At 56.3% G+C, this 21,763-nt stretch overlaps 1 protein-coding gene across 1 annotated transcript in view; it reads left to right on the forward strand.

Annotated features, from left to right (window-relative positions):
- Positions 1 to 16,334, forward strand: part of STAB2 (stabilin 2) — a 159,808-nt gene extending 143,474 nt beyond the window's left edge. Inside the window, exons 62-69 of the mRNA XM_055118350.1 lie at positions 2,308 to 2,473; positions 2,606 to 2,712; positions 5,824 to 5,943; positions 8,403 to 8,543; positions 10,370 to 10,477; positions 11,364 to 11,492; positions 13,145 to 13,264; positions 15,981 to 16,334. Of these exons, the coding sequence (XP_054974325.1) occupies positions 2,308 to 2,473; positions 2,606 to 2,712; positions 5,824 to 5,943; positions 8,403 to 8,543; positions 10,370 to 10,477; positions 11,364 to 11,492; positions 13,145 to 13,264; positions 15,981 to 16,031 (942 nt within the window). The 3' untranslated portion in view covers positions 16,032 to 16,334. The remainder of the gene's footprint in view (positions 1 to 2,307; positions 2,474 to 2,605; positions 2,713 to 5,823; positions 5,944 to 8,402; positions 8,544 to 10,369; positions 10,478 to 11,363; positions 11,493 to 13,144; positions 13,265 to 15,980) is intronic.
- Positions 16,335 to 21,763: the final 5,429 nt, after the last annotated feature.

Consider the following 21,763-nt stretch of genomic DNA (forward strand, 5'->3'; position numbering starts at 1 on the left):
GAAGGAAGTTGGCGGGGTGCCCACAGGGAAGGTCAGCCTCTGGACCACCCTCGGGCGAGTGCTCACTGCAGCCCGGGAGCCAAGGGCCCACTGGGTGATCTTCGAGCCTCTCCTGCACCTCCAGCACCGCCAAGCCTCTCCACCTACCCCTCAACTTGCTGTTTCTCCGCTGGAGCAAAGCCTTGGATGCCTGGACCCACCGGGCATCTTAGGCACTCTGGATTTCTGCTTTTGACCGTGTGATCCTTGGTGACTGACGCTATCAAAGCCGCTGTCAACTTAGCATTTGGTCTAAGGACTCAGGGGTGAGGCACAGTGACGAGCACAGGAGGAGGAACCCCGTACTCGAGGTTACAAGCCCCAGAGAGCACTGCCAGGGTTTGGCTCACAGACTAGCTACGAGTTGGCTCTATACATCTGAGCCAGATACCCAATTCCTCTTTTGGCTTACAGACTAGCTACGAGTTGGCTCTATACATCTGAGCCAGATACCCAACTCCTCTTTTTTTTTTCTTTTTGGGTCACACCTGGCGATGCACAGGGGTCACTCCTGGCTCATATACTCAGGAATTATCCTGGCAGTACTCAGGGGACTATATGGGATGCTGGGATTCGAACCCGGGTCGATCGCATGCAAGGCAAGTGCCCTACCCCCTGTGCTATCGCTACAGCCCCTACCCAATTCCTCTTTGCTCCAACTTTCTCCAAAACATGACTGGGATTTTTTTTTTTATCTCCTCCCTCATGGGGCTGATGTGAGCACATGTGAACATGTTGTGATAAAGCCTCATCCGTGAAAAGCTCTTGACCAATGTGGTGATGATGTTCGGGATGAGAAAACAATGATTCAGTAGTGACGGTGATGGTTGGTGGTGATGGTGGTGATAACCATGAGGACGTTATAAAGATGATGGGATGAGGAAGGGATGAAATGATTCTGTCAGGGTGACGGTCACAGTGACAGTGGTGGAGTTGATGGTGAGGAGGAGGCGATGATGATGATGGTGGTGGATGACTGGAAGAGGATGACAATTAGTGGGATCATTTAGGATCGTGATGGTGCCATCATGATCACGGTGATGATGGTGCTGATAACAGGTCAGGTCGTGGTGGTAAATGATTACTGCTGTGATTTGAGGATGATGGTGATGAGGAAGATGATGGTGACCATGGCGGTGATGATGAAGGTGGTGGTGATAATAAGATATGTTGATGGGTTGATGACCGTGGTGGTAGGGAGTGTTGTGTTCAGTTAGATTCTCTCCACCTGTGTGCAGAAGAATTTGTAGGTAAGGCTAAATGACTGAGAGAAAATCCTTCCTCAAGAGTGAATAGAGGCTCTCCGCCGAAATGTGACCCGAGTGGCCGCACGTGTGCGGCCTCTCCGTTGCTGGATGACCATGATCCCAGAGGCCAGCTAAACTACTTTTGGTACCAGCATCTTCTTGCAGAAATGTCTCTAGACTGTGAACTAAGCCTCGACCCCATGCCGCCCCAGGAGGGGAAAGGTTTTTCTCTCTCGGCTTTTCTTTCTGGAGAGGGGGAAGGCGTGGCGACCGCCATATTATAAGGGCCACTAAAGAGAGGTACAAGCTTGCAATGATGCAATTTCTGGCAGAAATTTCCCTGGACTTAGTTACTAAAATACAGAAATCCAAAACCACGCGGCCGCGATAGCCACCGAGATAGATAGACCTCATATCTCTTCATTCTCGGCAATGGAAAACAAATTATCAAATGCTTCCTTTTCAGCAGGTCTGATTTGGGGGGGGGGGAATGCCAAACAATAATAGTGAGCTTTTTGTGGAAATATTGAATGTAATCAAAGTAAAGAGAAAGTAAAGTGAAAATTATGAGCTACAGAGACGGGGGGTGGGGGTGGGAGGGGGATATACTGGGGTTCTTGGTGGTGGAACATGTGCACTGGTGGAGGGATGGGTGTTTGATCATTGTATGACTGAGACTTAAACCTGAAAGCTTTGTAACTTTCCACATGGTGATTCAATAATAATAATAATAATAATAATAATAATAATAATAATAATAATAATAAATAAAGTGTGGGGGAAAAAAACAGTGAATAGAAAGGGGTGGGAGACTCGAGTGCCTTCGAGAAGAGCACTCCACCCTCACCCTCTGGGGCCCCAGCTGACAGACTCTGCCGGGCCTGTCTCACGTTCCAGGCACAGGGTCACCCCTGGCAAAACAAGCCTGACCACCACTGCCAGGGACTCGAACACGGACCAAGGGACCCTGTGGCCAATGTGACTTGGCAGCTCACCCTGGCCACATCTTGTGTCCCCACAGGCCAGGTACCACCTGTGCTCGGCAGGCTGGCTGGAGGACGGGCGTGTGGCCTACCCCACGGCCTTCGCCTCCCAGAAGTGCGGCTCTGGGGTGGTGGGGATCGTGGACTACGGACAGAGGAACAACAAGAGTGAAACGTGGGACGTCTTCTGCTTCCGGATGAAAGGTAACCAACGGCCAGCTGCACCTCCCCGGCCTGCTCCAGCTGCTGGGGCCCCGTGTGGCCAGTCCCTGGGGGGGAGGGGGGCTGGGGCCGCCCGGCCGGCCTCCGAGACCTAGACTCCCATGTGCCCTCCAGAAGTGAGCTGCGCCTGCAAGGAGGGCTACGTGGGAGACGGCGTCTCGTGCTCCGGGAACCTGCTGCAGGTCCTGATGTCCCTGCCCTCGCTCACCAACTTCCTGACGGTAGGGGCTCTGCCGGGCCACGGGGGAGGGTGGGACTGCAGGGGGGAGGCCCGGAGGGATGACACGGGCTCGCCACCATGGGAGGGAAGGCGGCAGAGCCCGGCTCTGGAGCTTGGATTTGCCTCTTTCTTTCTTTCTTTCTTTCTTTCTTTCTTTCTTTCTTTCTTTCTTTCTTTCTTTCTTTCTTTCTTTCTTTCTTTCTTTCTTTCTTTCTTTCTTTTTCTTTCTTTTCTTTCTTCCTTCTTTCCTTCCTTCCTTCCCTTTCCTTTCTTCCTTCCTTTTCCTTCTTTCCTTCCTTTCTTTCTTCCTTCTTCCTTCCTTTTCTTTCTTTTTTTCTTTCTTCCTTCTTTCCTTCCTCGTTTTCTTCCTTCCTTCCTTTCCTTTTTTTCTTCTTCCTTTCTTTCCTTCCTCCCTTTCTTTCTTTCTTTTTCTTTTTTCTCTTCCTTCCTTCTTTTCTTCCTTACTTTCCTTCTTCCTTCTTTTCTCCCTCCCTCCCTTCCTTTTCTTTCTCTCTCTTTCTTATTTTTCTTTCCTCCCTTTCTTTCTTTCTTCCTTTCTTTCTCTTCCTTCCTTCTTTTCATTCCTTCCTTTCTTCCTTCCTTCCTTTTATTTCTTTTCTTTCTTCCTTCTTTCCTTCCTTTTCTTCTTTCCTTTTCTTTCTTTCTTTCTCTTTCTTTCTTGTTTCTTTCTTTCCTCCCTTTCTTTCTTTCTTCCTTTTTTCTCTTCCTTTCTTCCTTTCTTCCTTCCTTCTTTTCTTCCTTCCTTCCTTTCTTTCTTCCTTCTTTTCTCCCTCCCTCCCTCCTTTCCTTTCTTTCTTCCTTCTTTTCTTCCTTCCTTCCTTTCTTTCTTCCTTCTTTTCTCCCTCCCTCCCTCCCTCCCTCCCTCCCTCCCTTCCTTCCTTCCTCCCTTCCTTCCTTCCTTCCCTTTCTTCCTTCCTTTTCTTTCTTTCTTTCTTTCTTTCTTTCTTTCTTTCTTTCTTTCTTTCTTTCTTTCTCTCTCTCTCTCTTTCTTATTTCTTTCTTTCTTTCTTCCTTTCTTTCTTTCTTTCTGTCTTCCTTCCTTCCTTTCTTACATTCCATTGAAACTTCCCCTTTCTGGGTCTCATCTGTAAGATGCAGAGGGTGTTAGCGCCAGCCTCAAGGAGTCACTGTGGTCATTAACCCAGTTGATATTTGCACAGCACTCGGACCCCTAACCAGTCCAGGGGCAATTCTCTGGTGACAGTACTGCTCCTCGCATCTAGAGAAGCATCTGACTTGCTTCTGCAGGGGTGAAAGAAGCTCCTCTGGCCTCGTGGGCAGGCTGGGCACCATAGTGAGCCAAGCCCACCTGGTGGTCAGTCCACGAGCCAGATTGCCAGCAGGAGTCAACTTGCATTTGGCATTGAACATGCTGCATATGATGCGCGGTGAAGACAGGTCCAAGCAAAGAAAGATTTGGTGGTGACTTATCAAAGGACTGACCTAACAATCATAGCAATAGTAGCTAATATCTTCTGAACCTTTAGTTTGCACCGGGGACTGGACTGAGTACTGATTTTACTACACTGAGTACTATACGTTTTTGAGTTTGAGGTACTGCTATGGGGACGTGGACTGAGAATTGAAGCACTGCACTAGGTACCTCAAGTACTTCAAGTACTCCACTAAGCACTTTTTACTCCATCCACAGGTTGCAAGTTCCATAGGGAAAGCAAACAGGTGGTCTCTGTTTTGTTGCAGGCACATAGTATGTGCTCAATAAACAGAATTAGTAGAAGGAAGAAATCCTCATGCAGCCTCATGGGGCCACTTTTGCTATTGATCCTCTTTCATAACTAAGGAGACGGAGGTTCAGCAAGGTCAACAGAGTCAAAGAGAAGGGACAGGGCTTCAGAACTGGGCTCAGAGAATCTGGCAGATGTTAAACCAGGAATCCCCAAATGACAAGTCTTGACCAAAAGCACGCAAATACCTAGTCTGAAAATCCGGGTCTCCATAAGCAGACCGATGCCTGGCCCCCTGGCCTGTGATTCCACTCTGAGATGATGTCAGAGCGAACCCCATGGCTGTGAGGCCTTCGGCAAAGTCACTCACTTCTCCGGGGCTCCGGCAGCCCCGGCTACACCGGGAGAGAGTGGAGCCGGGCACTGTGGCACCCCCACGCCCTCCCCACCTCCCACACGCATCTACCAAGCTCCTGCCGTGTGCCCCAGAGAGGGCGGGAAACCCAGCAAGGGAAGGAAATAGCCCTGACACGCGAAGATGCTCGAGACCCCGGGGTGCGGGGAAGGCAGGGGCAGGGGAGCTCCCATTTGGCAGGCACAGCGGGGGGCTCCCATTTGGCAGAGGAATGAGGCAAGAGCGTAGGGAGGGAGAGAGGGAGTCAGAGTGGACGGAGCAGGGGAAGCCGGCTGCACAGAGGCGGGGGAAGAACAGCCCTGGCAGCACGAACAGCAGGCATGGGGCAGAGGGCCAGCGGGCGGCAAGCTGGAAGAGCATCAAGTTGGCACGGCCAGAGCAGAGTGGCCTGGAGAGAGGACAGTGGGGCCCGGGGCCCAGGAGCAAGGGAGGAGTCTGGGGGGGGTTCCTGGAAGAACGCTGACTCTTCCTTACGTGATCAGTGGCCGCTGCAGGGTTTCGGCTCGAGGCTGGGCCGTGCAGTAGCCGGAAGGCCCACGCCGCAGGCAGGGCTTAGGGACACGGGACAGGCCGAGGGAAACTTTTCCTGCAGGGTTTTTTTTTTTTATTATTTTGGGGAATTTGTACACTTGAGTTTACTATTTTTTTTTTTAATTGGATCACCGTGGGGCTGGAGCAATAGCACAGCGGGTAGGGCATTTGCCTTGCACGCGGCCAACCCAGGTTCAATTCCCAGCATCCCATATGGTCCCCTGAGCACCGCCAGGAGTAATTCCTGAGCAGAATCAGGAGTAACCCCTATGCATCACTGGTTGTGACCCAAAAAGTAAATAAATAAATAAATAAATAAATTGAATCACCGTGAGATCCAGTTACAAGCTTTCATGTTTGAGCTCCTGCGGGTCTTTGAAGGGAGCCTTCGGGAGAAAGAGGTGAGGGCAGCCGCCAGCACCCCTGGGCTGCCCGCTGACCTCTTCCTCCGTGTCCCCAGGAGGTGCTGGCCTACTCCAACAGCTCGTCCCAGGGACAGGCCTTCCTGAAGCACCTGGAGGATCTGTCCATTCGGGGCACCCTCTTCGTGCCACAGAACGACGGGCTCCAGGGAGATAAGGTGAGTGGGGGCTTTAGGAGCACTTCCAGACCGTTCTCTCTCCCCGCCCCGGTGCTCTGTCCCCCGCCTCTGCCGTCTCGTGGCCACACGCAGCCGCAGATGAGCCGGCAGCTCTGGGCACCCGTGCCTGAGAGGGACTCGACGTCAGCTGCTCTGGGCACGGCCGGCCCAATTGAGGTTCCGGAAGTAGGAGAGCCGGTCCGGGCCTGCCAGCTCCTGTCAAGACCTCCGTGTCGCCCCATTTGCTGACAGGCCACTGGCCCCCGTCGTGTGTCTGGAGCCAAAGTGAGCCTGGGAGGGTGCAGGGCTGTGTGACGAGTCAGGGTCGTGATCAGGGTCACGAAGGGACACGATTCAGGAGGTGGAGCCTGAGGCCACTGGTGCCCCCCTCGACCACAGTCGCCGGACTGTTGCGTGAACGTTCGTGCAGTCGGAGGCGCTGAGATAGGAACGCGGAAGAAATGCATTGATTGGAGGACTAAGGCTCACTCTGGCTCTTAGCAAAGGCAGAGGGCCTCGTGGACTTCCTTTTATTGATCATGGTACCCCTAAAGGGCGCAATATAGTGACGTCACCAAAGGCATCAAAAGATGTTACAGGAAGAACATTGAGGCAACATTATTTCCCTGTATCCGCAGGCCGGTAATCTAGGCCTCCGGAAAGAAGATGCAAAACCAAAACTGAAACCTTCCTTGGGCTAAAAGCACTTGGATTTACATCCCAAAGACAAAGCTGGGCCTGCACCTGAAATCTACAATTTACAATCTCAAAGGTCAGGCCTGGCTAACACCATCTGCATGTCAAAGACCAGCCAGGCTTCTGTGAGAGAAGGAAAACTGCCCTTTTCAGTATGTTGAAATTATTTTTCTGAAGGCGGCTTGAAGGGGGAAAATGTTCAGCTTCATCCAAGCCAGTCAGGACACACGAGAAGTCTCGCCCATTTTCATGGGTCCCTATGTTCCTGTCCGTAGTACGGTACAGTCTACATGGGCTCGCCCTGGTAGCTCAGTCCAGCCCCAACACCGGACCCGTGGCCTGGCGGGAGGAGACTGGGCAGCACTGCTCCAGCCAAGTCACTGCGGTCTCTGGAGACCCCCAGCCTGGCCACGCTGCAGGGGGCCGGGGAGCAGCTCCTCTCTCCATTCACCAGCCTAACCCCTGGCTCTGAGTACTGTGGCCTCGGTTCCACCCCCAGCACCATATTTGGTCCCCGGAGCCCCGCCAGGAACCGTCCCCGACCACAGAGCCAGGAGTCAGCCCTGAGCAACGCCAGATGCGGCCATCAAGCCCAACCTCCCCCGCCAAAATAATAACAATAGCGATAATCCCCACTGTTCCCAGTCTGGGGGGGCGCCAGAATTTAGAGATGACGCTCGGGCCTTCACCTCCCTAGAGGCCAGACTTGGCAGAGAGCCAAAGACCAGCCTGGCGCACCCTGATCTCCACAGAGGCAGACGGGCAGGGCGGGATAAGGGGGTCGCTCCCCTGTGTGCTCCTGAGCCTTGGGAAGGAAGACAGTAGGGGGAGGGCAGAGCGATGTGACAGCAGCGAGGGCGCTGGCCTTGCATGCAGTTCAGCCCGGGTCCTACCCCTGACACCTTCTGTCATCCCCGAGCCCTGCCAGGAGTGATCCCTGAGCACAGAAGCAGGAGTCAGTCCTGAGCACCACCAGGGATGAGCCAGAAAAAGAAGAAAATAAAATAGTGAAGACTCCAAGGGAGTCTCAGTGAATGAGGAACCACCTTGGGAGGGTGAGGCCCTAGGTTCCATCCTGGCTCTCAGAGAGAGATGGGCAGAGACGGAGACGGGCAGAGACAGAGACAGAGATGGGCAAAGACAGAGACAGGCAGAGACCGGCAGAGACAGAGATGGGCAGAGACAGAGACAGGAAGAGATGGAGACAGGCAAGAGATGGAGACGGGCAGAGACAGAGACAGGAAGAGATGGAGACAGGCAAGAGATGGAGACGGGCAGAGACAGAGACAGGAAGAGATGGAGACAGGCAAGAGATGGAGACGGGCAGAGACAGAAATGGGAAGAGGCAGATACAAGCAGAGACAGAGGTGGGCAGAGACAGAGATGGGCAGAGACAGAGACAGGCAAAGACAGATTTGGGCAGAGACAGATTTGGGCACAGACGGAGACAGGCAGAAATGGAGACTGGCAGAAACAGAGACGGGCAGAGACACAGATGAGCAGAGACAGGGATGGGCAGAGACAGAGACTGGCAGAGACATAGATGGGCAGAGACAGGGATGGGCAGAGACGAGACAGGCAGAGACAGAGACGGGCAGAGACATAGATGAGCAGAGACAGGGATGGGCAGAGACAGAGACTGACAGAGACAGAGATGAGCAGAGACAGGGATGGGCAGAGACGGAGACGGGCAGAGACGAGACGGGCAGAGACGGAGACAGGCAGAGACGGGGATGCTTCTTGTACCTGCCCTTTGCTCTCAGAGGCTGTCGGGGAGAGACATCGAGCACCACCTCGCCAATGTCAACGTCTTGTTTTACAATGACCTGGTCAATGGCTCCACGCTGAGGACCCGGCTGGGCAGCCAGCTCCACATCACGGCCAGCCAGGACCAGCAGCAGCAGGTACGGACACCCCCGGGGCCTGCTGGGGGGCGGAGCGAGCCGGGGCGTGGGCAAAGGTTGACTCAGACCCAGGCAAGGGCGCCCCCAGTCCCCACGGCCAACCCCGCGTGGCCGCGCTCTGAGAAACCGGCCGTGGCCACCGCGTGGGGCAGCTGTGAGCCTCTCCTGCCCCCAGTCCTGGGCTGGACGAAGGTCGTCTCGCTGCTCCGGGTCCTTTTCCTGCCAGCGGGGGAGGCTGGAGATATGGTGGTGGTTGCACTAGTGCCGGGATGCCATCAGGGACAGTCACTGTGGTGCTGATGGTGGTGGTATGGCCGGGGGCAGTGGGGACGATAGTAGAAGTCACGAATCACGAAATCACGAAACCCCCGTTAATCATCGATTTCTCGAACGGGCTCAGTAACCTCCCCATTCGCCCTTTCCCTGAGATCTTAGAAGTCTCTCTCAACTCGGCCCTCCCAACAATGTCGCACTGGGGGCTCTTCAGGGTCAGGGGAATGGGATCCAGCTTGTTACTGGATTTAGCATGTGAATACACCATGGGAAGCTTGCAAGGCTGTCCCATGGGGGCAGGAAACTCTCAGAGGATTGCCAGTTTCTCCCAGAGGGAGAAGTAGGCTACAAACTTCTGGGAGCTTGCTTTTAAGTCTCTGGATATTGGCCGTTGACGGGATTACACACACCTGGGTTCCTTCATGCGTGAGGCCTGTCTGAACATGTGGAGAGGAGCCTCCAGCATGGCTGTAGCTAGGTTCCGATGGTCTTCGGCCGCCGGGAGCTCTGCTCGGGGTGGGGAGGGAAGCTGGAGCCCATCCCCTCCGAGGGGCCCCGGGGAAGACAGCCAGGCGTGCGGGCAAGAGACTCTCTGTATATAGAGATAGTAGAAGTAAGGGTGCTAATGGGGGCATCGACCACTGTCAGGGCGAAAGCAGAGGCTCTGGGGCCGGAGTCAGAGTATGGGGTGGGGTCTCCTATAGGGGTGGGGTCTCCTATAGGGCCTTGCACGCGGCTGACCCAGGCTGGATCCCCAGTGTCCCATATGATCCCCCGAAGCCCCACCAGGGGTGATCCCTGAGCACAGAGTCAGGAGTAAGCCCTGAGCACCACCAGGTGGGGCCACCCCCCCACCACAAAAAAATGTCTTTTTAAATTTGGAGGCTCTTGTATCTTTGTGATATATAAGGGTTGTGACATAAGAATAGAACCGGAAGCACAGTGAGGGATCGAGAATTGCGATTTTTCTTTTGGATTTTCATAGGGGCTCTCCCCTGCCATGCTCCTGGGGCCCAGGTCAACCCTGGCCGTACTCACTTGGGGGCAGGCAGACGGTTTGGCCTGGTGGGGGGGTCTCCCAGTGGGACTTGGGGGGGGTTCCCAGTGGGGCGCTCGTGGCTGGCAGTGCTTAAGAGTCGGAGTCTCAACCCCCCCAGCCCTGATCCCAGGCACCCCAGCTGGTCCCCCAAACCTGCCAGGAGTGACTCCTGAGTTCAGAGCCAGGAGTGACCCCTGAGGACCACCCGGTGTAGCTGGCCCCTCTCCAAAACCACAACAGTTTGGGGGAAGGTTCAGTGCTGGGGGCTGGACGTGGCCCTCACTGGCTGGGAAGTCAGGGATGAGCCGTTTTCCCTGAAGTCTCCCCTGGTCACTCAGCGAGGCTGGGCACGTCGACCCCTCAAGGTTCCTCTTCTGCTCTGAACTCGCCGGCCAAGGACAACTATCGCAGGGAGGCCTGGGACTGGGGGGTGGCGCAGAGGCCCTGGGCTATGGACCCTCCCCTCCCGGGCCAGGGGGCGGGCGCCCTCCACCCGCAGTGCTCCTTTGCGCAGGAGACCCGGTTCGTGGACGGAAGAGCCGTTCTGGAGTGGGACCACATTGCCTCCAATGGGATCATCCACATCATTTCCGGCCCTTTAAAAGCACCCCCGGCCCCAGCGGTGAGTATCCAGGAAGAGCCCCAGAGTCCACTCCCCAGGGCCCTTCGCAGATGCCCCCAGGGGCAGCCAGGACGTGCAGTGGACACTGCATCAGCCTCTCTCACCCTCACGCTGCACCTTTAGCAACATGAGACCCTGTCCCTGCTGGTGTTTGCTGAGCCGAAGCCGGGGAGGCGGGGCCAGCCCGCTGGAGGCGGGGCCAGCCCGCTGGAGGTGGGGCCAGCCCTCTGGAGGCGGGGCCAGCCCGCTGGAGGCGGGGCCAGCCCGCTGGAGGTGGGGCCAGGCTGACCCCAGCTGTGTCCCTCATCACCCTTGTGCTCCGCTTGTCTGACCTGCCACAGGGGGAGCACAGAGGGCTCCCTCTACTGCCTCTTGGAGGACGATGAGGTCACTAAGGTCCAGCACTTCAGACGGTCCCGGGCACCGAGCGCTGGCCGGCTCTGGCCAGCGGTGTGAGGGCTCTACGGGGGTCCTAAACGTGGGACCAGCACAGCTGATGGCAAAGAGGCTCCACAGTTCAGGGGGCTCCAAAGCCCACCCCTGCCACTCTGGCCGGGCGACATCGGGCAAGCACTGACCCTGTGCGTGCCTCAGTCTCCCCGTCTCAGAACAGGAATAGTAATTGTGATCACCATCAGAACCATGGACAGGCTAATGGGTCACCGATAGGACACAAGGGCCATTTGACAGCTGGACGCGATGATGATAATAATGACGGGGTGGGGGTGGGGGAGTGGGGGGTGAAGGGCCGGAAGTCACAAGGCCTCAGATGCGGTCTCCATTAGCAGCGGATAGAGGCCCGGGGCCAGTGCAAGGGGGCTGGGCTGCCGTGAGCACACTCTTCGGGGGCGTCCCTGTGCTCACTCAGCCCCTCTCCGTCTTGCAGCACGCAGGGCACGCTGGCCTGGGGATGGGCATTTTCTTCGCCATCCTCCTGGTCATCGGCGCTGTCGCTTTGGCCGCGTACTCTTACTTCAGACTCAACCGGAGAACCATCGGCTTCCAGCACTTTGAGGTGAGAGGGGCAGGTTCAAGGCCTGGATCTGAGTGGGACCACTGTAACGGAGACCCCACCCCAAGCACACACACACACACACACGCACGCACGCACGCACGCACGCACCTGGCACTCCGGGAAGAGTTGCTGAGCCCCCAGGTACAGCAGATAACCGGCCTATCATCAGCTCCGGGGCAGAGCTCCGGACACCCGGCCCTGAGTCCTTTGACCCCGCTGCCCGGCCAGGCAAGGCCACCCCAGAGGGGTTCAAGGTCAGAACTGACTGCAGTTCCTAGGGTGGGTAGGGGGCGAGTGGGGGCCCCTGTGTGCTGAGGTGGAGGCTGGCGGGTTGGGGATACATCCCTGGCACGACACCGCAGTGGGTACGGAGTACTGGAGGTCAGAAAGAAAACGAGGTTTCAGGGGGGAACCAGAGTTCTGTGAAAGAAGGGCGCCTGAGTGACAGGGCTGATGGAGGGCGGTGGGTGGACACTCGAAGGTCCCAGAGCCCAGCTTGAGTCAGTCCAGACAAGTGCACAGCCACAACCCAGCCACAACCTGTGCTGTGAACACAGGTCACCTCCGATTAAAAGGTTTGTGTCACAGGACAAGATACTTTGAACAGAGAAGAAACTGATTCTTGGGGAACCATGTTTTTAATGGGGTAAAGTCTACGTACAAAGTTTTGTATGAGAGAAACGCCAGAGAGTACAGAGGGTAAGGAGCTGGTCTTACATGAGGGCGACCCAGATTCAATCCCCGGTTCCTGTCTGGTTTCTCAGACCCCGTCAGGAGTGGTCCATGAGCACAGAGTCAGGAGTAACTGAGCACTGCTGGGTGTGACCCAAAAATAAACAGAAAAAAAAATGTACTAGATTAAAAAATAAGTTCCTTCCTAAGCAATGTTTTTTAAATGAGTGAATTTTTTTATTTGTGAAAAAAATGTATCAGATTAAAAACAAGTTCCTAAGCAATATTTTTTTTTTTTTTTTTTTGCTTTTTGGGTCACACCCGGCGATGCACAGGGGTTACTCCTGGTTCTACACTCAGGAATTACTCCTGGCGGTGCTCAGGGGACCATATGGGATGCTGGGATTCGAACCCGGGTCGGCCGCGTGTAAGGCAAACGCTCTACCCGTTGTGCTATCGCTCCAGCCCCGCAATATTTTTTTTAATGAGTGAATTTTTTATGTGTTTTAAGAAGGCTATTAAACAAGCAAAAGGCAGCTGGAAAGAGAGAGGTGGGAGAGGGAGGGAGAAGGAAAAATTAAACACATTGACACAGGCAGGCAAGTGACTCCCACTTGGCTATAACTTAATTCACACAAGTTGCAGCTCAGGGTCATGTTATGAAAAAAAAAAAGAAGAAGAAAAGAAAGAAATGGAGAGAGGGCCAGAGAGATAGTACAATGGGTAGGGCACTTGCCTTGCATGTGGCCAACCTGGGTTCGATTCCTGGCATCCCATAGGGTCCCCCAAACACTGCCAGGAGTGATTCCAGGTGCAGGAGTAACTGTAAGCACAGCGAGTGTGGAAACAAATAAACAAACCAACAACAACAAAAAGAAATGACAGTGTGAGGGAAGAGGGAGGTATATCGGGGTGAGTAAGGGGGAGAGGCAGAGCTGGTGTGACTCTCCTGTCCCTTTGGGGCTTGTTCTCCCGAGCAGTGTGAAGAGGACATTGATGTCTCAGCTCTTGGCAAGCAGCAGGAGTCTGAGAATATCGCGAACCCCATGTACGAGAGCACGACGTCGGCACCCCGGGAGCCTTGCTACGACCCCTTCGTGGTGAGTTGGTGCCTGCCTCAGGGACCAGAGGACAGTGATGTCTACCTGCACGTGTCAGATGAACACTTCCCGGCGGGAGTGCTCACTCCGGGGAAGGGTTTGGAGTCAGGCATCTGAAGGGCTGGGTGCGTGCTGCAGGGGGCCAGGGAGCTGTCCCCGGGGGCCCTGTGGACGCGTGGTGCTGGACCCACTAGGTTGGACGCATGGGTGCAGAAGGATGAACACAGAAGGACGGATGATAGTGATGGACACACAAGAACAGACGCACGAGAACGAAAGCACGGCAGTGGACTCTCAGGACAAACACGTGGCAAAAGGGACTCATGAGGACAGATAAGCAGGGATGAGCACATAATGAAGGACACTTGGGTGTGGACACACGGGGGCAGACACACTGGGAGGTGTGCATGGGATGGACGCACCGGGACAGACGCATAAGGACGGACACACAGGGACAAACCCAGGGTGACAGATGCATTAGGATGCACACACGGGAACAGACACATGACAGTGGACACGGGCTGATGGGGGCGTAGCGGTGGACACATAATGATGGTGGATGCTGATGGCGGCATGCAGATGGACTCATGAAGACGGATGCGTGGTGATGGATGCAGAGAGTGGACGCATGAAGACAGGCCATAGCAGTGGTTGCATAAAACAGACACATAGGGGCCAGAGCGATAGCACAGCGGGTAGGGCATTTGCCTTGCACATGGCCAACCCGGGTTCAATCCCCGGCCATCCCATATGGTCCCCCAAGCACTGCCAGGAGTAACCCCTGAGCATCACTGGGTGTGACCCAAAAAGCAAAAAAACAAAACAAAACAAAACAAAACAGACACATAAAGACAGATGCATGGCGGTGAGGGCATAAGGACAGACAAACAGCAATGGACACTTAAGGACAGATGCATAGGACAGAGGGATGGACTCATGTGGCAGATGGACTCAGGGTGACAAAGGCCCGGGTGTGGACACATGGCGATAAAGACACGGGAATCGATGATGGGGACAGACATCAGACATGCTGGTGGACGCGTGGGGGTGAACACATTAAAGACAGGTGATAGATGCGTAAGAATGGATGCACAGTGGGGCTGGAGCCATAGCACAGCGGGGAGGGCATTTGCCTTGCGCGTGGCTGACCCGGGTTCGATTCCCAGCATCCCATATAGTCCCCTGAGCACTGCCAGGGGTAATTCCTGAGCGCAGAGCCAGGAGTGACCCCTGCACATTGCCAAGTGTGACCCGAAAAAAAGCGAAAAAAAAAAAGAATGGGTGCATAGGGACGGACACCCAAGGAAAGACCATAGCCACAGATGCGGGGTGCTGACCACACAAGGACAGATGCACGTTATGCAAATGCGTAACGATGCAAAATGACAAAGGTACAGGGAGAGATGCAGGGCAATGGACACACAGGGACGGGAGCATAAGGACAGACAGACACACAAGGACGGACACGCAGAGACAGGCACATAAGGCTGGATGCATGTGGACACCCGCTTACGAGAGACACGTCAGACGGGTACTTTAGGACGGACCTGTGGGAATGGACGCGCAAGCATAGACGCACAGGGACAGATGCAGGAGGACGGACACACAAGGATGGGTGCATAATGACAGGCGCGCGGCGATGAACGCACGCGAGTGGACGCCTGGGAACCGACGCACGGGGCGGATGCGCATGCGCAGGGTTAGACCCCTAGGGATGCACGCACTCTGCGTGTCCCACTCTGCCTGCCACTCCCTCGGCCCTGCCTGACACCCTCGAGTCCTACTCTCTCACACACGGCAGAGAACTGCGCTGCTTCCACCCGTCCCCACCGTCCCGCTCCTGAAGGGGATATTCCGGAGGGCGGGAGCCGCCTGGCCTTTCTCAGCCGTGCAGTGCTCCGAGAAAGGGGCCAGCAGGGTTATCCTGGGGTGCTGCCAAGGGCCACACACAGTCGGGACCCAACTCAGGACCTCACACATGCCTGCCAGGAGCACCGGGCTTGGGGCTCTCTCCTGGCCTCTGTAAACACCTTGGTTAGGGGGGTTAGGGGGTTTGGGTCCTTGCTTGTTTAAACAATATATACCATGTGAAGGTGGCATCAGTGGGGTCATGGGACCCGGGAACCACAAAGGTTTCATCAGCTTCTCATCATCATCATCATCATCATCATCATCATCATCATTATTGGGCTGGAGCGATAGCACAGCGGTTGGGCTTTCACCTTTCACGCTGCCGACCCAAGTTCGATTCCTCCGCCCCTCTTGGAGAGCCCGGCAAGCTACAGAGAGTATTGCGCCCACACGGCAGAGCCTGGCAAGCTACCCCTGTGTATTGGATATGCCAAAAACAGTAACAATAAGTCTCTCAATGAGAGACGTTACTGGTGCCCGCTCAAACAAATCGATGAGCAACGGGATGACAGTGACAGTGATTATTATTATTATCATTATTTTGCTTTTTTGGTCACACCTGGCAATGCACAGGGGTTATTCCTGACTCTGCAATCAGGAATTACCCCTGGCGGTGCTCAGGGGACTATATGGGATGCTGGGAATCGAGCCCAGGTCGGCCGTGTGCAAGGCAAACGCCCTACCCGCTGTGCTATCACTCCAGCCCCTCATCAGGTTTTCTCAGCCTGGCAAGCCCCCCAAGGCTGTAAAGGGTGGGGGAGGGGAGAGGGCGCTGTCCAGTGTCTCACCATTCTCTCTCTCCCAGGACTCGGACGAGCAGCAGCTGGACAGTGCTGACCCGCTGGGGGCACTGTGAGCCCCGCCCCCTCCCCCCCTGCAGAAATGTGCCAACTGTGAGTCCCCAGCACCAAGCAGGGGCCACTCAGGAGCTTTACCTCGTCTCTCACCTGGCTGGGCTGGGGCTGCCCCCTCAGGAGCCTCTGTCCCTCGGTATCCCAGGGTCCATGGCTCTTAGGACCTCCTGCCACCCCAGCCGTGACCTGGCCCTGCCCACCCGCCCATCAGATCCCACAGCAGGGCATGTCCTGTCCCCCTTTTTCTCTCCAGCCCAAGGTCCGGAACAGGAAATGGGCTCAATAAACACTGATGGAGTGGGGAGTGTCCCCTGAACACGTCTCGTGTGTCTGGGGAAACATCGGTCGGGTGGGCCCTGGGAGGGGCCAACGTGGTGTTAAGTGGCCAGAGATCTCGGCGGCCAGGTGTTAAGTGACCGCCAGCCTGAGCTCAGCTGCCGACGAGACACACAGAGCCGGGCCAGACTTCTCAAGGGTTCATTCACACACCAACACACTCACTCAAGGGATCCAGAGCTGAGGGTCTCTGGGACCACCCCCTGGGCTCAGAGCCTGATCACCCTCAGGGAGGTCTTGTGTTTTGTTTTGTTTGCTTTTTGCATCACACCCAGCGATGCTCAGGGGTTCCTCCTGGCTCTGCACTCGGGAATTACTCCTGCGTTGCTTGGCGGGCCATATAGGATGCCGGGGATTGAACCCGGGTTGGCCTCGTGCAAGACAAACACCTCGCCTGCTGTGCTATCACTCTGGCCCAAGGGAGAGGTTTTTAAGCCCTTGCCCTCCTGCCTGCGTGCCTGGGTGCCCCCTGCCAGGTGCCTTCTCACGGCCTCGAGCCAGCAGGCGGAGGGTTACAGAAGCGAATAGAGCGGCAAACACGTCTTCTTACGTTCCCTGGGATCGTCCTTGTTATCTGCGGTCAGGTGTCTGGGCGTGTATGTCCACGCCCTGGGGGTCTGGCCTGGATTCCTTACTAGGTGGTCAACTCATGACCCGGAGGCCCAATGGTCTGGCTGTCCCAATGGGGGTGCTGTAGTCCTGTCTCTCTCTATGTAAAAGCGTCTCCCCAGGGCCAGCCAGAGCCTGTCCTGTGCGAAGCCCTCACTGCCGTGTCCTTCACTGGTCGGCCACCACCAGGGGACACCCCTCACATCCACCCAGCTGGACGCCATCAAGAAGGGCGGGGAGATGGGACCGCAGGGAAGGCGCTTGTGTAGTCCTGGCTCTCCTATGTGATCCCTGAGCACTGCCGGGTGTGGCCCCTCACCCCTCCCCAAAAATAAGACGGGCAATAGCTGGGCGACAAGGATGCGGAGACTCAGAAACTTGCTTATCTGGGGGTGCTGGGGGAGCCTTTGTGCAGTGCCTCAAGGTGAAAGGCAGCCCTGCCAGGGGAGCCGGCACAGCCGGGCAGAAGGAAAAGCTGCCCACGGAAGAGCAAGGGCTGAGGCACACACAGCCACATGGCCCGCAGCCCTGGGCGCGGCACCCAGCTGTGGCCTGGCCGGAAAGTGATGCCCAGGAGACCAAGTAGCAGCAGGGATGGGGAGGGGAGGGAGGGGAGGGGAGGGGAGGGGAGGGCAAAGGAAGGGGAAGGGAGGGGAAAGGAAGGGGAGGGGAGGGGAGGGGAAAGGAAGGGGAGGGGAGGGAAGGAGAGGAGAGGGAGGGGGAGGGGAGGGGGAGGGAAGAGAGGAGAGGGGAGGGAAGGGGAGAGGAGGAGGATAGGAAGGGAAGGGAAATGGAGGGGAGGGAAGGGGAGGGGAAAGGAGGGGGAGGGGAAGGAAGGGGAGAGGAGGGGGATAGGAAGGGGAGGAGAAGGGAAGAGAGGGGAGGGGAGGGGAGGGAAGGGAAGGGGAGAGGAGGAGGATAGGAAAGGAAGGGAAAGGAAGAGGAGGGGAGAGAAGGGGAGGGGAAAAGAGGGGGAGTGGAAAGGGGGAGGGGAAAGGAGGGGGAGGGGAGGAAAAGAAAGGGGAAAGGAGGGGGAGGGGAAGGGAAGGGAAGGGGAGGGGAGGGGAGATAAGGGGAGAGGAGGGGGATAGGAAGGGAGGAGATGGGAAGGGATGGGTAGGGAAAGGAAGGAGAGGGAAGGGAAGGAATAGGGAAGGGAAGGGAAGGGAAGGGAAGGGAAGGGAAGGGAAGGGAAGGGAAGGGAAGGGAAGGGAAGGGAAGGGAAGGGAAGGGAAGGGATGGGTAGGGGAAGGAAGGAGAGGGAAGGGAAGGAATAGGGAACAGAAAGGAAGGGAAGGGAAGGGAAGGGAAGGAAGGGAAGGGAAGGGAAGGGAAGGGAAGGGAAGGGAAGGGAAGGGAAGGGAAGGGAAGGGAAGGGAAGGGAAGGGAAGGGAAGGGGGAAGGGGAGGGAAGAGGGGGAGGGGAGGGAAGGGGTGAGGAGGGGGATAGGAAGGGAGGAGATGGGAAGGGAGGGAGAAGGAGAGGGAACAGAAGGGAAGGGAAGGGAAGGGAAGGGAAGGGAAGGGAAGGGAAGGGAAGGGAAGGGAAGGGAAGGGAAGGGAAGGGAAGGGGAGGGGAGGGGAGGGGAGGGGAGGAGGGGAGGGCAGGGGGAGGGAATCCTATGATCTGGTGCCAGCGAGAGCTCTCTAGGTGGTGAGCCAAGCACATGCTTTGCTCTTAGGAGCCTTGACTTGGCTCCCCAGGGCCAGTGATGGCCGAGCACTGCGGGACGGATTCCCAGGCACAGAGATGAAAGCGTGCAGGGGCTAACGCGCCTGCCCTGTGAGCAGGAGCCCGTGAGTTCCGTGCCTGGCGCTGCCCCCTGCGCGAGGCTCAGCCTGGCAGCTCTTGTCTGGGGTCTCTGGGGCGGGAGAAGGTTTCCAGCGGCCCCGCGCCCTGCGTGTGCGCCTGCCACAGACGCCCCACTGTGTGGCCGAGGGGGCGGCCCCCAGCCGTCGAGAACTACCACCAGGATGTGTGCGGCGCCACAATGGGGGTAGCCTCCCCCCACGGCAACAAGCACCAGGTGGGAATACAGCAGCCTGAAGCGTAGGGGCCTCCCTCCCCACAGCCAATCACAGACCCCGAGCCCTGTGGTCTGCGCCCCGACACCTCCACAGCATCCACAAGGGGGCGCTAATGAATCCATTCAAGATCCGCGTGATGGGTTGTACCGGGAAGGTGAAGGGATGCAGGAGCCAGGCCGGAGCTCGGAGGGCAGAGCACGTTCCTGGCACGCAGGAGGCCCCAAGTTCGGTCCCAACCCTGCATGATCCCCTAAGCACCCTGGCAGCCTAGAGGTTCCCACACACACACACCCAAACCTTCATGACTGCACAGTTGGGCCAAGGAGCAGCAGGAGTGGCCTCGGGAACCCCCAAGCACCGACACACAAAAACGATACAACAATTGACAACCAAATGGTATGTGCTTGCACGGCCAATTTTCACCGTAATTACACTGGAAAGGCAACAAGAGGATCACGACTTCTTAAAACAAATTTGGATTTCAGGGGCTGGAGCGATAGCACAGCAGGTAGGGCGTTTGCCTTGCATGCCGCCGACCCGGGTTCGATTCCCAGCATCCCATATGATCCCCTGAGCATTGCCAGGGGTAATTCCTGAGTGCAGAGCCAGGAGTAACCCCTGTGCATCATCGGGTGTGATCCAAAAAGAAAAAAAAAATTGGATTTCAGTGTGTATCACTGTCATTCCGTTGCTCATCGATTAGCTCGAGCAGGCACCGGGAACATCTCCATGGTGAGACTTCTTGTTACTGATTTCAATGATTACTGAACACTGGGTCAACATATTATTGATCAGTTCATTGTTAACGTCTTTTTTTTTTTTTTTTTTTTGCTTTTTGGGTTCCCAGTGATACTCAGGGACCACTCCTGGCTCTGCACTCAGGAACCACCCCTGGGGGTGCTCAGGGGGCCATATGGGATGCTGGGAACCGAACCCGAGTCGGCCGCGTGCAAGGCAAACACCCTTCCTGCCGTGCTATCGCTCCAGCCCTCACTGTTAAAATCTTTAAAGCTGGTGTTTCATTTATGGAAGGCAGGGCTGCTAGGGCCAAAAGTTGCAGTGCTCAGGAGTCACTCCTGGTAGTGCTCGGGGAACCGTATATGCTACCGGGGATGGGATGGAGGTCAGCCACCTGCAAGGCCAGCACCCCCTGCACTCTCTCTCCAGTCTCTCCTCGAGGAAGGGCAGGTGAGGCTGCGTTGATGAAAGAACTCCCTACACTCCCTCCACATGTCAAATGCAGATGACAAGGGTGTGTGATCAGTGGCTCAAATGCTGCTGCTGAGAAAGTGCCGACCTGCTGTGGTACCGGATTCTTTCCCACGTTCCCAACAAGGCAGAGTCAAGCGTCTCTTGATTCAAACATGGCTGCACTTCTGGGAAGTTCAGCCTATGGCTAGATGGCCTGCAAGGATTCTTCATGGTGAAAATAATTTCCTTTTTCCTTTTTTTTTTTGGCTTGAGGGCATACCTGGCATTGCTCAGTCGCCAGGTTACTCCTGCTTCTGCACTCAGGAATCACTCCTGGAGTCCTCGGGGGGCCATGTGGGATGCTGGGGCTCGAACCTAGGTTGGCTGTGTGCAAATCAGGTGCCTGACCCGCTGTACTGTCTCCAGCCCGGAAATAGAACTTCTACCCGCATGAATGACAGTGGCACTTTTTAAGTCTGTGTGAGCCCTCACAAGGGCCCTCATCTCCCCTCCCCAAACTCCTCCCTGCCTGGGCCCCAACACACACACACACACACACACACACACACACACACACACACACACACGGAAAACACACTTTGGGCTCCAACACACACACACACACACACACACCACAGAGAACACACTTTGGGCTCCAACACACACACACACACACACACACACACCACGGAGAACACACTTTGGGCCCCAACACGCGCACACACACACACACACACACACACACACACACACACACACGGAAAACACACTTTGGTTTCCAAACTGTCTCCGAGGAACGCTCTGGCCAGGCCTGAGATTCCCGCGAGACGAGGAAGAGCGAAGCGGAGGCCTCAGACCCCTCCTGCGAGGCCTCCGGACTCCACACCGCCAGGGCTCGGCCCAGTCAAGTTCAAACCAGCCCCAGTTGTCTTGGAGCTGTTTCTCGGCTCCAGGGGACCCCCAGCCTCCAGCAGAGGGGCTCCCAGGTCCCCGCGGCTGACGTGGAGAGAGAGGGGGCCCTGGACATCTCTCCAGACGCCACCCCGCCAAGTGAGGGGCCGGAGTCAGGGGCAGCGTCGCTAAGGAACCTGCCCAACACCCTCACGGGCATCCAAAAGGCAAGAGAGGAGGGGAACCGGCAGGGGTGAGCGAGGCCCAGGGGGCGCCCCCAGAGAGGTTCACGGCACGGGGACACGGGCGGTGCTGAACAGATGTGCGCGCGTGTTTTAAAATAAGCCCAGACTATTTATAAGGGTATGCGGCGCCAAGTAGTGAATGGCTCCTGATTTGGTGCCTCTATTTTCCAAACATCTTGCTTTGCATTTCCCCATTTTCCTCACCTCCCTCCAGGCTGCCTCCCCAGGGGGTTATCTGGGGCACAGTGCCGGGCTAGGCCGGCCCCAAACTTCCCACACTTTGAGCTCTCTTGGCGCTGGGGGCCGGGAGGCGGGTGGGGAGCCGCAGCGGGAGCCTTCCCCGTCCTCGAGGGGATGCTGGGTGGGGACCCCATGGGCTGTGAATCGGAGTGGTCACTCTCTCGAGCTCACCAGTCAGGCTAGTTCACAACGGGC

The sequence above is a fragment of the Sorex araneus genome, chromosome 10, assembly GCF_027595985.1.
Source record: "Sorex araneus isolate mSorAra2 chromosome 10, mSorAra2.pri, whole genome shotgun sequence".
Lineage (NCBI taxonomy): Eukaryota > Metazoa > Chordata > Mammalia > Eulipotyphla > Soricidae > Sorex > Sorex araneus.